At 43.6% G+C, this 15,778-nt stretch overlaps 1 protein-coding gene across 6 annotated transcripts in view; it reads right to left on the minus strand.

The window, feature by feature from the left end:
- Positions 1-7: 7 nt before the first annotated feature.
- Positions 8-15,778, minus strand: part of tle2a (TLE family member 2, transcriptional corepressor a) — a 36,379-nt gene continuing 20,608 nt past the window's right edge. The window contains exons 3-13 of one of the 6 annotated variants that reach the window (XM_044044766.1): positions 12,979-13,042; positions 10,563-10,607; positions 8,336-8,398; positions 7,923-7,964; positions 7,259-7,469; positions 6,860-6,876; positions 6,101-6,196; positions 5,076-5,120; positions 3,813-3,974; positions 3,297-3,423; positions 8-1,466 (exon numbers count right to left, since the gene is read on the minus strand). In XM_044044766.1, coding sequence (XP_043900701.1) covers positions 1,243-1,466; positions 3,297-3,423; positions 3,813-3,974; positions 5,076-5,120; positions 6,101-6,196; positions 6,860-6,876; positions 7,259-7,469; positions 7,923-7,964; positions 8,336-8,398; positions 10,563-10,607; positions 12,979-13,042 — 1,096 coding nt within the window. In that variant the 3' untranslated portion in view covers positions 8-1,242. Of the gene's footprint in view, positions 1,467-3,296; positions 3,424-3,812; positions 3,975-5,075; positions 5,121-6,100; positions 6,197-6,859; positions 6,877-7,258; positions 7,473-7,859; positions 7,965-8,335; positions 8,399-10,562; positions 10,608-12,978; positions 13,043-15,778 lie in introns of all 6 variants that reach the window. The other 5 variants (XM_044044765.1, XM_044044764.1, XM_044044762.1 and 2 more) reach the window with 5 other exon arrangements.

A 15,778-nucleotide genomic window follows, 5' to 3' on the forward strand; every position in this document is an offset into this window, starting at 1 on the left:
AATGTGGGAAAAACTGGTGAAAAATACCTGGTCGGTCAAAGGAAAGAGAAGAGTTGAGAGAGAGAGAGAAACACACAGCACAGTTCAGCTCAGCTGTAGGTCTTATTATGGTGACCTACACATCCCATGTAGCCATGTCAGCTACATAAACAGCGTGACAACATACCAGGACAACACAGTGCCTGTCACACAGTTATGGGTACATTTTAATGTCTCCCATGGGGCAATTTGGTTTGAAAAGTAAATAAAAAGGAGAGGAAAAACATACCTAATTAAGTATCATATACACCCTTGAATCATATAATGCACGTTCTATTTAAAAACAGTGTGTACTATTACCACTGTCACCTGGGAGTGACCAGTCTCTGTCGACCAATTCATTGATGGCAGTGTGACTAGCGGCACCCTTTCAGTGCCAGACCAATGAGCTGGATACTGAAACTGACAGGTGCCAAAAAGTGGGGCGGTATGGATCTCGGTACCTTTCAGTTCAGTTTACGCTCTTTGCACAAATGTGCATGTGAAGACGTTGTGAACTGCATTGCTTGGTGGAAACCACAATATCAGATGCAAGATCACAATAAAATGAATAGTGCAGGTTACTCAGGAAGTGTCATCTATTAAACATTCCTCCTGAAAAAAAATCATATTCCTTTGATTATTACATGAAATCAAAGGTCACAGGTTACATTACATTACTGATATATACACAATATTACTTAGTGATGTACGGAAAGTTTCATTCGGGATGGAATCCAACTTGCTAAAACAGAAATTAGGAGTCAAACTGCAAACATGGCAGCCTCGCAAAGCAAAAAATCCGTCTCTGCCCATTTTGAATGTTTTCTACTTTTTACTTCCTGTGGGACCTGCCGTGCAAACATGTCATCATAAGAAAGACTATGAAGGAAAAGAAATAAACCATGATTTAGTTATGCTGTACGATAGGATTACTTTGTATTTATAATTATCATTTTACTACAGTTACTTATCTTGTAATCTTAGACTACTGTTTACTGGACAAAGTAACATCACAATAATATATTACTGAGTAATATGTCACTGCCCAACAATGGCTTTTGAGAGCCAAGGTCATAGTCTTAACGATAAATGACAACGCAACCTCTCATCCCTCTGAAATCCTCCCTCCTTTTTCTGTTGATTAAAACAAAATCTTTCTTTTTGCCCTCTCTGACAGTTTCATATGCTGAGGTAATGTGACAGTGACACTAGAAAGACAAATTATCTGCAGAGAGTCCAGCTCACCACAGGAGACCGTCCGTAGCCTGCGGCAGCTGCTGCCGCTGCTGCTGCCGCAGCTCCGTTCATCTGGGGGGAAACCAAGTGGAGGCCTGCACCGTAACCCGCCGCCCCGGGCAGGTCCCCGTTCACCCCTGGAGGAGGAAGGCCGAACGCCCCAGGAGGGTAAGCTCCCTGTACTGCAAGAGGGTTTCTGAGACCCAGAGCTGGTGCAAGGAAGGAGAAAAGAGGGGTGAGTTAAGATGGTGTGAATTATTGAGGCAACCGTATAACACAGTACGTCAGACGGTCCATGGTTTTAGGTATCACTTAAACATAGGATAGAATGAGATGCACGTTTTATACGGGCGACTCCCTGTGCTGATGCTGTCAGTGTAGGAGACAGCTGTGACTGACAAGCTGTGAACAAGCTGCCACAAAAAGCAGGACACCATTAACTGCAGCTCTGGACCACTACTGACCCCTGCTGGCTACCATGCCTTCTTGCAGCAAACCAGCACCCCTCTGTGTGTGTGTGTGTGTGTGTGTGTGTGTGTGTGTGTGTGTGTGTGTGTGTGTGTGTGTGTGTAGTAGGCTGTGAGGACGAAGATTCCAACCTATTTTTGAGAAGACATTTCTACCATGTGAGGAAAGTCTACTGGTCCTCACAACTTTAAAGGGCTTTTTGAGAGTTATGACTTGGGTTGGGGTAAGATAGGGATAAGGTTCTAGGGAATGCACTATGTTGTCTATGCTGTACAAGAGAGTGAGTGTGTGTGTATGTGTGTGTGAGAGAGAGAGAGCGTGAGAAGCTCAGATGGTTTGGTTTTAGTTTGGTTCGATACTTGGTTTTGATACCTCTTAAACAATATTTGTTGGTTAAAAAAAAAAACCAGTACTCCTCATGGAGACCAAAGCGTGGACCTAATAAGGCAAAACCGAATTCTTGAGGCTCTGGTTTAAGTTAAGATATAGATGTTAATTGTCACAAGGTTATGGTTACACATTAGCTGGCTATCAAGGTTAGGGTAATTTCTAGGGATAAGGCTTTGTCTAGACTGGTGAAATTAATAAAAGTCAATGTAGTGTCCTAACAAGAAAAGCTGGGCAAACTTGTGTCTGTGTCAGTGTGAGAGAGTATATCTCCTCAGTATTCTTCTCTCGCTCATGTATATGCATCTACGAGCGAGTGCATCTGCATGCACAATGATGTGGGTGTGTAATAATGTTGTGGAGTCTAACAGGTGATTTGAGTAAGAAAAAAAAAAAGGTGAGAAGAAAAAGAGATACACTGGAATAGATGGAGGCTCATTATGAAGCAGCTCATAGTCACAGTCCATCACCTCTCCTAATCTTTCCATTTAAAAAGTGAGGCGCGCTGAATATTTCGGCCCACAGCTGCTTATTAAGTCCAGATGGTGGTCGGTGGTGGTGGTGGGAGAGCTGGCTCACACCCATACCAACTACCACAGCACAATGTTGACAAAGTCACTACATGTAACAAAGCCAGTGCAGGATAAAGAGACATCTGTGCAAATACAGGTTCAGTTTTTTTGTTTTTTTTTTAAAAATGATCCACTGTGTGCAATTCAAACATCTGTCCCTGAGACAGACTGAGGACATTTGAAGACCTTAGGGCCCAAATATACTTTCTGCAGAGAGCTGCAATGCCTTTCTCCTTCTGTGTAAATTCATACTAACATGAGGGCCCATGTACATTTCCAATTCACATTCTCACATTGCATTGCAGTAGCTGCATTTGTTCCCTTCCCTAATTTGTATGTCCATGTATTCTTTAAGTGATGGGTAATGCATGTGTTTTGCTCTTAACACAGCATGATTTAAAAGCAAGTGTCCATGGTATTAGTCTTCTTTGTTGTGTCTTTAGAGGCCAAAACAAGAGTGGGCTGCCAAATGGACTGGAAAATGTACCAGTGCTAAAGGAGCATGTGCAGTCAGTGCATACAGTCCACACTCCACTTAAGACTTTCTTAAATTCTGTTTTCCCTTATAACAATAAAATACTGACGACATATGATGGATAAAAGTAATCTCACCAAGAGGGTCAATGCCAGGCTTTCCTGGGACCGGTCTGAACTGTGGTGGTCCACTTGGTCCCGGAGTGTTGGACTCCTGAGACATGGGGGTCCCCGGTTTCATACCTGGAGTACTGGACTTCTCCCTCTAGAGGAGCAAAAAAAATAAAAAAAAAGAGAAATGTAAGCAAATTAAAAAAGGACCAGGAACTAAAATGAAATACTCAAGACTGCCTGTAGAATCAGACAGAGAAAAGAAAAGCACACGGACAAACACAAAAGTGTGACAGGAAGAATGAGTGAGGGCAGACAGGACCTGGGGAGTGTTGGAGGATGTCAACAGTCCAGGCTGCGTGTGTGGTGGTGAATAGATATACCATAATAACTCCCCAGAATGAACTACTGACCCCAAACAAATGTGCGCCGACAGCATGGAAACACTGATGTTCTCTACTGAAACATACAGTGCGTATGCGTCTGTGTGTGGTCGACTTTACAGCTCACGTGTTTGCTTTTATTCAGATGCATTTGTTTTACCTGTGGGGGCTCTTTTCCACGGGAGGGAGAGGTGGCGCTGCTCGAGGAGGCCAGCGAGGTGGGGCTGGCCTGGGCCGGACCTTCCTTACGAGACGGAGGCATCTTGTCCAAACCGTTCTCCCTGGACGAGTAGGACTGCACACTGCGGGGGGACGACGGGTCCTAAAGTCAAAACACAAAACTTCAGTCCACAAGACACACAAAAAAGACACAGTGGTAATTCATTTATTATGCAGTGTGTTTGCACTTCAGAACACAGAGACCACACCGATTTTTTTCTAAATTACAAACAGTGAAACTGTTAAAACATCCACCAGGTGCTTCTGGGAATAGTTTCATTTTTCTGTGATTGTTTGTCCCGTTTATGAAATCATATCCTAATGTGGTTTAAAAATGTAAAATTCAAAAGCCACCTTCAGTGCTAAACTATTGCACAGTACAATGTGTATCACACTTAGGTTTTTTTGGGGTCAGAAATTAAATGAACACAAGTATAGTTTGGTTTTCGTAGCTTTAAAATTAGCCTTTTATATAAACTTCAGGCAAAGGCCGTGCTCCATCTTACAATGCCATGTTTCTACAACAGCTCGACTGGACAAGCCAGCCAGGTTCACAATTTGAAGAAGAAGCTTCAATTACGCAAATGAAGAATGACTGCGTCCACATAAACCAACAGAGGACAGAAAAGAAGAGGCAGAGAGAGAGAGAGAGAGAGTGTTTACATCCTCTCTGCTATGTGAAGGCCACCATAGTCCCTGATGCACTTGGTAAAAGGAGAGGTGAGCAGAGTCGTCCTACATTTGCTGCAATTTGGGGCCTCACTATTAGATGTGTTTGGGTCAGGTTTGTGCAAAACAAACCTTTAGGTTGACATGAGGCTTTGTTAATTAATCAAATCAAGCAGTTCTTTTCTTAAGTTTCAGTCTCCATACATGTACAGACAACAGATATCAAAGATTAAAATAAACCCAAGCATTTTCTCCTCGCTCTGTTCAAATGATTACACCCGTACGACCCATTTGTCAGTCATTCAACAGCCTTTGAGGTGTTTTTAAAATGTATCGACCAAATGAGCTGCAGTGGAACATGAGCGAGCCCGTTTGTTAGGAAATGAGGCCAGGCAGAGGTGGATGAGGACCAGGGGTGTTATTGTTATTACTGTTATTATGATTACTCAGACGGTCCTTCTGGGTGTGTTTACATGATGTATGCAGATGAAAGCAGTGAAGTGAGGCCAACAGAGACCAGCAGCCCCCTACTAACCTCATCCACCACCAAATTATCATCACTCTTATCCGCATCACTGCCCTGTGAGAGAAGAGAGAGACCATGTGAGATTAGACATTCTATTCTGCTATGTGATGTATGTAGATGAACACACACACACACACACACACACAGACAAATAAATAAATCAAACACACGCAGAGTTGATGTTTGTGCGTACATGACATAATGTATGCTTTGGGTATTTCACACTTTCTCTCAAGCAGTGTAATTTTGCACAGCGCAAATAGAGAAAAATAAAATGACCCTTCTTGACATTTGATTGCGTGACGGTTGAAAGCACAGTAAAAGCGACAGACAATACAAATGTAATTAATTATTTTTAGAAACTGAAGAGCTTAACTCTTCTATGGCACGGATTGTGTTTTGTTTTTTTTGTTTGTTTTTTAATACGTCACATTACAAAGCAGCAATGCTGGAACTAATAATAAAAAATAATCTTCCCAAACTGGATTCCTCAGGCAGAATACAATTCCTTACTATTCTGAATATATATATATGATTTTCTACAACACTACAAGAGCACAATGGTGACATTTCAATTAGGGCTGCAACTGATGATTACTTCCGTAATCGATTCATCTGTCGATTATTTTCTCTATAAATCGAGCAATCGTTTGGTCCATAAAGTGTAAGACACTTTTGAAAAACATTCATCATTGTTTCTCAAAAACGCCTTGTTTTGTCCATAAACCAAATGATTCAGTTTTAAAGATTTCTTTTTTATATGGAGCAAAGTCACATTTAAGAAGCTGAAAACTTGTTTTAATTATTTGAAAAAAAAACACACACAATCAAACCGATGAATTGGTTATCAAAATAGTTTATGATTAATTTAGTCGTCGATTAATAATCAATTAATCAAGTAATTGTTTCAGCCCTAACTTTAATCACTCTTAAAGAAAGTAAGGTTAATGAGGTCTTGATGAGGATTTGCAAGGTTGAATTAAACTTTCCCTGAGTTACTTAAATATTTAACAGTGTCATAAAAGTGTCCTCACATAGTCTGTCATGAACTCCTTCTCATCAGCTTTCCTCTTCTTGCCGTTGCTGAGGTAGTCTGCTTGACGACCCTTGTCCCCGTTGGACAGAGAACTCTGGAGAGGAGAGACAGGGGGACAGAGTGCGTGAGTGAAGGCAAAAGGTTAGATTCAATTGAGAAACAATTAACTAAAGGAGTATGGCACAGAGCAAAAGAAGAGGTGGGGGTGGGGTGATGAACACAGGCAGGAGAGGAAAGTTAGAAGGAGAGAGGAGTGAAGAAAAAGGAAGTGAGGGCAGAGATGAAGGAAGAGGATGATAATGAGGTGAGAGGAACCACAATAAATCACGTTGGGCTCGTAAAGCTGAAGAGATGAATGTGAAAGAATATCAGTTTGCATCTATCAGCCGCTCACTACAGAGGTGAGAGGCAGAAAGAGAAAGCTTCACGTTTTCTTTCAGGCAGCGGAAGACTGCTGGAGTGCTGTTTACTAAAGCAACGCAACTTTATTTAAGGGCTGACCAATTTAGGGAAGATATCTTATCGTGATTGAAATTTGATTTGTGATATCATTTTCAAGTCAAACCTCAGTTCAGTGGTCCCTGCATGGCAGATTAAAAACATGATGGAGCGTCACCACCATTAGATACCATTAAAATATTCAGTCCTAAATTTATTTCAACTTAAATCTCTAATTTCAATCAGTCTATGTGTGTGTCTATGATTTAGTGAGTGTTCCTGAGTTTTGTGTGTAATTTGTGTGGTGATTTGTACTTACTGGTCCTGCTTCACGGTCTGTTCATCCCAGACAGCAGTGCCCAGCACATCCAGGTAGCAGGACACAGGACAGCAAGTGCAGAGAAGAACAGACACACATTAAACACACCGAAGACCGAGATTGTGTGCCGTCACTTTACATCTCTCTACAGTTGATGACTCGGAAGAAAAAATATCCCCAGGGAGTGTTATTATCTGCAACACTCCTGTGCCTTGACAAAAATCCAAAGCAAACCAATCATCAGAATCCACCGAGCCAAGCTCCAGTGTTTACTGTACAGCCCACACCTCAGAGAAGCATTTTCATCTTGAAGAATACAATCGAGCTGTTGTCCCAACCCTAACCCTATCGAGGTTCTACGCTACAAACAGAAATGCATTGATTAAAGCCATGCTGTACCTCTGTGATGCTCTGCAGCAGCAGCAGCAGCCGCTGCTGCCTCTAGGTGGGCTCTCTCATCCTTGGCAGCCAACTGAGCCCCCAGAGCCCCAGACAGGGCCAACAGGCTGGATCCTCCACCAAGCGCCAAGCCCGGGTGGGGCAGACCTGATGGGTGTGGGCCCACTGGCAGACCCTGGGCATGCTGGGAGAGGTGCTGTGCCTGAAGCTGCTGCTACAGAGGAGGAGGAGGGGGATAAAAACAGAGAGAGGAGACAGAGAAAGAGACTTGGGTGACTTACAAGCGCTGGAAGAAGCGGCTTAAATGGGAAGTGTTCAACAGATGACAGGAAGGCGGAGAGGAAGGGAACTAATTGCTGCGATGTGCACGAGAGGAGAAACACTGAGGTCTGTCTGGGATATTTAATTTGACCCATCCTTTAATTTCTTTTTAATTTTGGGGGGATTGCAAGGACTCAAATTGTTTGAATTTTAAAGCAATCATTTTGGAATGCTATCCGACAAATCTGTTCATTTTGGTGTGGGCCAGGGGAAAACTGCCTCAATTAAAGAAAAAGAAAAAAGGAGGAAAAATAAATAAATGGGAGTGTAAGGTACACACGCTATGAGGCAGAGGGGGGAGCCCACGTACCCCTATCGAAGCATTTAGCTCCCCCATGGTCACCTGTTTGGCGCGTTCCATGGCCTGGACCACCTGTTGTTGGTGCTGTGGAACACAATAAAAAGGTCAGTGAAGGACAGGTCATTTCAGCTGTCAATGCTAGGATTTCATAGTTTTACAATGAACTAAACAAGTATTAAGAGTGTCACTTTTCATTTCTTAATCATAATGGAAGTAGTTTAAGTTTTATTTATTCCTTGTTTAAATTTGGATTTGCAAATCACGCGAAGGAATGCAACCTTCTGTCAATGAAGGAAAATGAATGTGCTTTGAAGTTGTGTCCATGTGCAGCTGTGCATGAGTGATAAATGTGTGTAGTGTGCATGTACATGTCTTTTGTGTGGGCTGCTGTCAGACAAGAGAAAGACTGTACAGTGTGTGTGGGTGTGTGTGCGTGCACGAGTGTGTATACACACCTCCTGTGAAAGGAATGGGATGAGCTGAGCACAGATCACATTCAACCGCTTGGCAATCTCCGTCTGAAAAGGGAAAAAAAAACCCAGATACTGTCACTTTGATGAACAAACTCACACACACATGCACAGCCAAGATTTAGGGACTAACAAAGAGAGACGCACAAGCACACACACACAAACACATGTGACTGTGGCCCGTTTCTCCCAGGGCCAGTGTGGTAAATATTTCAGCTGCTTACATCTGGTCCATGCAAATGGAAACTCTGCCAGGGAGTTTGGCTAAAATATTCATGGACAGCATCTGCTGTGGCCACAGACAGCCCACACAGTGTGTGTGTGCGTGCGTGTGTGTGTGTGTGTGTGTGTGTGTGTGTGTGTGTGTGTGTGTGTGTGTGTGTGTGTGTGTGTGAGGCATGCTTGTGTTTCTGATGTGTCCTAGCATGTCTCTGACTGTGTGTTTTTGCACTTTGTGTACGTGTGTGTGTGTGTGTGTGTGTGTGGGTGTGTCTTTCCTGCTGGGGGTCAGTGGTTCTTGCTGTGGGTGTGTGTCTGTCTGGATCTGCTCTACTACACAGCCAACAGCCAACTCTTCCTCACGCCCTCCCCTCACTCTCTCTCTCTCTCTTTCTCTCTCTCTCTCATCATCTCTCTTTTCCATCTCACGCCATTTATCACTCCTTCCTTCCATCCATCCCTCGCTCACATTTCTGCCTTCCCAGTATTAGCGCAGTAATCAGTGTTACACATCCTGCCATGTGATGTTCAACAGACACACACACACAAACACATTTAGCGGCAGGCCCAACAAGACCGTTAGAGCCAGTAATGATATGCATGTAGAGATCATGACAACATCATTATGGCCGCAGGGTGTTTGTCTTCTTGACAGCTAGACTATGCTGTGTGTGTGTGTGTGTGAGACACACACATGTATATGCGTGCTATCCCCACCCGATTCGCTCTCTTAAGTGATTTATTGATGCCAGACTGAACTTCCGCCCCCTCCCTTTTCCTCCTCCTTCCTCTCTCATACTCTCTCTTTTCTCTATAGCTTGCCCACATCTCTCCCTCTTCTTTCCATTTCTCAGCGAGGCATGAGTCCCCCATTCCACTTCTCTACCCCCCCTCTTCTGAATCTATCACCCCACCCACCCCACCCCACAAACCCCAAGGGAGACACAATGATTTCTTGTTAAAGAACTCCAACTACTAAATGACATCTTGAGGAAAGAGAGAGAGGTAGAGAAAGAAAAAACATGAGCAATCGAGAGGAGAGAGAGAGAGAGAGGGGATAAGAGGGAGGACAAAATGAGAGAGGGGAAATGAGAAGAGGAGGCGGAGGAAGGAGAGGAGGTGGAAAAGGGCAGATTGGGTTGAGGAAATGACAGCCAGTGAAAGGAGGGAGAAGAAATAGAGAAAGACGTAACAGAGGGAAAGCGGGGGAGGGAAAAAATTGAGATTGGGAGGTAGAGAGTGGGGGCTGAGGAGTGGAGGAGCAGCACGTCAAAAGTGAAACGATTGAGATGGTGAAATGAAATGAGAGAGAGAAAGAAAGAGCAGACAGCAGGAAGGCAGTGACCTGATTTTAAGTGAAATTCAACATGGGCTGTACTGTGTGTCTGCAAGGAGACAGAGGTGAAGGAGGATGTACATGGAAAAAAAGAGAGAGAGAGAAATCGGTGGAAAAGAGGACAGAGTTAGGGACAGTAAAGAATTTGAGATAGGAAGGAGAAGAAGCATTTAAAAAGACTGGCAAATAAAGGGAATGAGGGATCGGGGAGAAAGAAAATGGAGCAGGATTGGGAGGGAAGGATGGAGCACACATACAGTAACAGACAAGGAGGTGGGTCTGTTCTAGAGGTTTAGGGGAGAACTGCAGTATTCTCATTTTGCTGGGGTGGAGAAATGAATCCCGTTTGTTAATCTTATGAACACTTTTGCATTATAACAGTGCTGCATAAGTCCATCAGAGAGAGAGAGAGAGAGTGACAGATATTCCAACAGCCATCTTTCTGATGGTGGAATGTGATAAAGACAGACAAACACATGGATTCACTAAAATAAACATGAGTTACTTGGAGTAGTGCTGATGTAGGTGGAAGCAAGAAGACAGAGATAATACGAGAGAATAATTTAATGCTTTAAGACTATGAGGCATAGACACAGAAGGAGACGGGGAGAAAGAAGACGGGTACGAGTGAAAGAGAGAGGTGTAGAGTTTACTCGCCTGTTTGTGCATTTCAATGTTAAGGCCGTAGGACATCTCATAGTACTGAAACACAGAAAACATGAGTTAATATACTGTATATAAATGTACAAACAAGAATGCCAGAGAGACTGAAACAAAATGTAAAAATTAGTGGGTTAACTTGAGCTTTTTAGATAATTATATACAGGAATGTGGCTATCAACAGACATGCACACACTAGGAATGAAGGAAGAAAGCAAAGTATTTTTAATTCCAACACAGTATATACTGGACATATAATTGAAGCTTTGAGGAATTCAAATTAAAAACGTAAAGCAGAAACATGATTTTCATTCTAAGGTTCGGTCATCTTGTTTAAAAATACATAACGTTGTTTTTATTGTCAACAAAACCCAAGAAAAGCTAAAAACCTAAAAATATTATCATATTATAAATATTATTCCTGTTTAGTTCATACACCTATAGTACTAATGTGTGCGTTTGTGTATATCATTTGTTGGTCTTTTCCCATGATTTACAGGAAATAAACAGTTTAAATCTTGTCTGTATTTTCTACCAGAGAATATATCCTTAAAAGAAATAATATGTTCACATAAAAGAATATTTACTGCACTTTTTTTTTTACACAAAGTCAACAACAGGAGGACTACGTGACACACAAATCATTTCCTACACACTCGGCTTCAGACCGTGCCAGCCCGAGCATGTGCACTCTGAAGTGCCCATATGTTGCTAAAAGCACATCACCACTAATTTCACCTCGACTCCGCTGAAAGTCAACGGCTCTAAAATGACCCTGAGGCACATTTTGGAAGCCAGAAACCCAAATCAGAGAGAAGTAGTAACTGGGCAGATGAGGGTGACGCACTCTTGTCATAATCACGCCTAAAGTCAGCTTTGTGACCCGAGCTTTTATCCAGAAGCACAAGGTGCTGCGAGGAATGCAGGAGGAGGTCTGTCTGTCTCTGCTCCTTCAGAGATGGATGAAAAAGGGGAGCATTTTAAAGTCAGATGCTTCGAAAAGTGACAGGCTGACATTTGCTTTTCAGCGTGGCTGGTTGTGGAGAGATAAGATTGGCAGCTGGGCAGTCATAACAGCCTGGCAGGATGGAGAGGAGATGGCAGGGGTCCTCTCTCTCCAGACATCTTTCCTGGCACCGAGTACACATGTGAAAGTGTGTGCGTGTGTAGGTGTGTGTGTGTGTGCATGAAGCACAGGTCTGCATACGTGTAGGTGTGTGTGTGTGTATGGATGCACTTTGTGCGTGCGTTTTCCTCCGAGTCTGTGTGTTCTCTCCTCTTTCTGTGAGAGTGTTTGTCTGTGTGCCTCCACAGAAGATTCCTTTCTTGGCAGCTCTGCTTGGCAGTTGGTGTGCCAAGTTTTGCCTGTTGCTTAGCAACATCCAAACTCCCCCAAATCATCAGCCAGGAAAGGAGACCTGGCCTGTGCTTGATGTCAGCAACCCCCTCTCCCAATCACAAAAAAAAAACTTCAATCCCCACACCAGCCCCATCTCTGTATCAAGATTACCACAGGGCTCCGAGCCGGTAGTGGGAAGCCAGCACTCAGTCAGCTGTGGTTGTGTGATCACAGGTAAATCAAGGCTGTAGATTTGCACACGTACAAACAAAGAAAGACAGAACATTGGCTGAAAAAAAGATTTGCCGATCAATGCATCTTCTGACTACGGAGAAGTGATCACAGAAACACATTGTTTCTGAGGAGAATGTGTGTGAGCCACATTTTGTTTTAGAGTCCAAAGCGTTGTGGGATTTTAACATGGTCACATGTTCCCTCAGCACTGTCATACGGAAGCATCACACCTAAGGAACGCGAGGAAATCGAGCAGCAGCATCAGCGAACGGATCATCATGTGATCATACAAACACGGCAACGTGGAAGATGATGAGTGAAAAACCACTGACGAGGCGGAGAAACAACCCCATCCAAAGTGGGCTGCGACGGATAACAACTATGACAACCAATTAATGTCGTGATGAGTTTCATTTAATCATCTCATCTAAATGTCATCAAACAACCAGATGTTGGACGTCGGCAATCAAAAGGCTGATAGTGGGTTTTTCCAGACACATTTGAGTTGGCACCAGATAGAGTGAGGTTCCATGCACAGCCTTGAACAGATGGCCCAGGAGTACATAAAGTATCGCAGACAAAAAAGAAACACTTTCAAACACAAGTACACAAGTACAAGACTGCACACCCATATAAGTGCTGTTTATTCCACAGTCTTATAATATGCATGTGTGTGTGTGTGTGTGTGTGTGTGTGTCCTGTGTGTGTTTTTGGTGGGTGTTGTTTGGCAGCTGTTAGCAGATGAAAGGGATTCAGCGAGCTTGGCACTGCAATTGGTGCAGTGTATGTAAGGAAAGGCCTCTGTGTGTGTGTGTGTGTGTGTGTGTGTGTGTGTCTCACCATAACATAGTGTCTCTGAATCTCCGTCTTCTCTGTAGCCAGTTTCTCACACTCCAGTTTCAAACTGCAATAGAAAAGTAGCAGAAAACAAAGTGGGTTAGTTATTGTTTGTATCATATTCCACATAAAAATACACAATTAGTAAAATATCAACAAATGACCGTCTCCTCAACACTCTCACCCCCTCCTCCTTCTCTCTCCTGCTCTAGCACTCAGCGGGGAGGAGGCAGCTGGGTGACTGGGGTGCTGACAGCCCATTATCACCTCAGACCAGAGCAGAAATAGACAAAGTCACGCTTGGAGCCTGAAATCCAGCCAAAAGTGCAGGCAGGCACATCCAAGGTGTCTCTCGCTTGCTCTGGACAATTTTCAATCTAGCCACGTGCTCTCCACTCCGTCTCATTTTGCTCCTTCCCCAATTAAAGGGCAGTATATCTGTCTTTATTTCTGTGCGTCTGATCTTTTCTCCTTCCAGAGCACACTTTGCAAAGTTCCATTGAAAGTGGGCCAAATTTGGGGATTCTGTCTGAATACAAGTAATAAATCTGCTTTGTTTCTTGCACCAGAAGCAAGCCGAGAAGATCAATGTGCTGTGTGCAGCTATACCAAATAAGATTTTACTCATTTGCAATAGTGTGGGGGGAGGGGGGGGAGATCAATATGTGGCAGTCAGTTTTAATATTGTGGTGGTGGCCACAAATAAATCAATGTATGGAAAACACTGAGAAGAGTCAAATATTATGAAACCGTAGTGGGTCAGAGGACATTACACAGCTCATGTGGCCCAGGACACATTTTGTCCGGCTTATGCTTAAGTAATGAGGTCACGTCCATCTCAGACTTCTCTGAATCTGGTCTGAGGGACAGGAATTCAACTGTATGTCTTTGGTGCGTTCACACCTGTACTAAGACCGGGCCACCTGTGGTCCGATCACCGCAGGCAGATATTAAAAACAGGTCTGGACAGGGTCTGTGAGCAAGACATGGCGATCACAGCTCCAGTGAGGCTGGGTGTTAAGGCTTCTTCAAGCACACACACACACACAAGTTTAAGCAGCTATTTATCTTAGGACACTGCAATGACTTTGATTAATTTGGACAACCTTAACAAAGCATTATCCCTTAGCTTAACCTTAACCAGCTAATGCCTAATCCCAACGTAGTCACAAGTCAAATCACAAGTTTATGCCAGAAAGGGTCATAACAAAAAAGTACACACACACACACACACACACACACACACACACACACACACACCTGAGGTGATGGCATTCAACCACCTCTTCCACACAGGGTAGTGCTGCCGATATCCTGAAAATCTAATCGGTGCATCATTAAAAACATTAGCAGTTATAGTTATAGAACCTTGTCAAGTTCAAAATATCCACTCTACAATCGCCACCAGACACTTGCTACTACTTAACAAGTGTCCAGCAGAGGGTTCTGTGACAGCATGGACATGTGCCTGCGTCTATGCCCTCTTTGCTCATCAGAGGAAGACAACAGTGAGGTTGTGTTGTTTGGAGGCGACAATGGAGGACACAAACAAACTAAATCATGACACCAAAGCATGTGAAAAGTTGTGTGTTGAGGTATTTCTGGTTCTACACCACTACACAGTAAAGCAATGAATGGCATATATTTAGAGATCGATATAAGGATTTCATAAGAGAAAAGAAGATCGTATTGGAATCTAACATTTTACTCCAGCCCTACTCCCACGTGTACTATATTTCTGTCCCTCCTCGGCGTCTGCTCGTCTCTGCTCCCTCCAAAAGCAGTCTCTTGTGTTTTCTAAATCTGGATAACGCCAATGGCAAATGTTTCCAATTAACACATATACCCACGCACGCCTAAATGTGCCCAGGTCAAACATGCAAAACACCACCCTTGTTACCTCTGCAACTCTTTCTCCACCTTACTAACCCCATCCCCACTTTCTCTCACAGTACAGACACGTAGAGGTGCACACGCTCAGCTTCCAAAACTCCTTGACCCCACCCCAGAGAGGAAAGATATTTTGGGCCCATGGCAGTTTACGTCGACTTGTTTGCGGGAGGCAGAGAGATTGATGGAGGGGGATGTGGTGCGGCGTAGTATGATGGGACATTGCACTGGAGGTGGATGAAGAGTGGAGTGGGGGGGGCGGGGTGGTGGCGGTGCTGTGCGAGTCGTTTGGCGGAGGAAAATTACAATATGATTAATACTGCAACATTACCCCTAGCCGCAACAGGTAATAACGTTCCCATTCGCTCCCCTTCTCCAGCGCTGCGTGCACACACACACATAATTGACTCATTTATCATCGCCAGCCAGTTGAGAGGAAGAGGGACGAGGGAGGAGAGGGGGAGAAGCTGGACGGAGAGTGGGAGAGGTAGATGGTGGTGATGGAGAGAGGGAATGAGGATTAAACACCACCACCCCCCACCCTATAGATTTTATTACAGTAGAATTGCCTCTCAGCAGAAGTCACTCACAGCTGGGCTGAGAACTAATGTAACTGTGTGTATGTGTGTGTGTGTGTGTGTGTGTGTAAGGATATAAACTTGGGATAAGTTTGGAGAAACGGGCAAATGAAAGAGTTGCTGAGATTACAACTTCATTGATTTAGTTAGGTCTGGAATGAGTGACCCAGTTTTTAAATAATACTGATACATATACAAACACTGTATAGAATTACAGTACAGTACCATTTATACCAAACACTGTTCATGTTTCCATCTCTTCTCCAGAGAAGAGCAAAACTGTGCCATCACAGGCCCAAGAGTAAACAATGTTCTTAAAATGGATCATGTTTACA

Source organism: Solea senegalensis, linkage group LG14 (assembly GCF_019176455.1).
Source record: "Solea senegalensis isolate Sse05_10M linkage group LG14, IFAPA_SoseM_1, whole genome shotgun sequence".
Taxonomy (NCBI): Eukaryota; Metazoa; Chordata; class Actinopteri; order Pleuronectiformes; family Soleidae; genus Solea; species Solea senegalensis.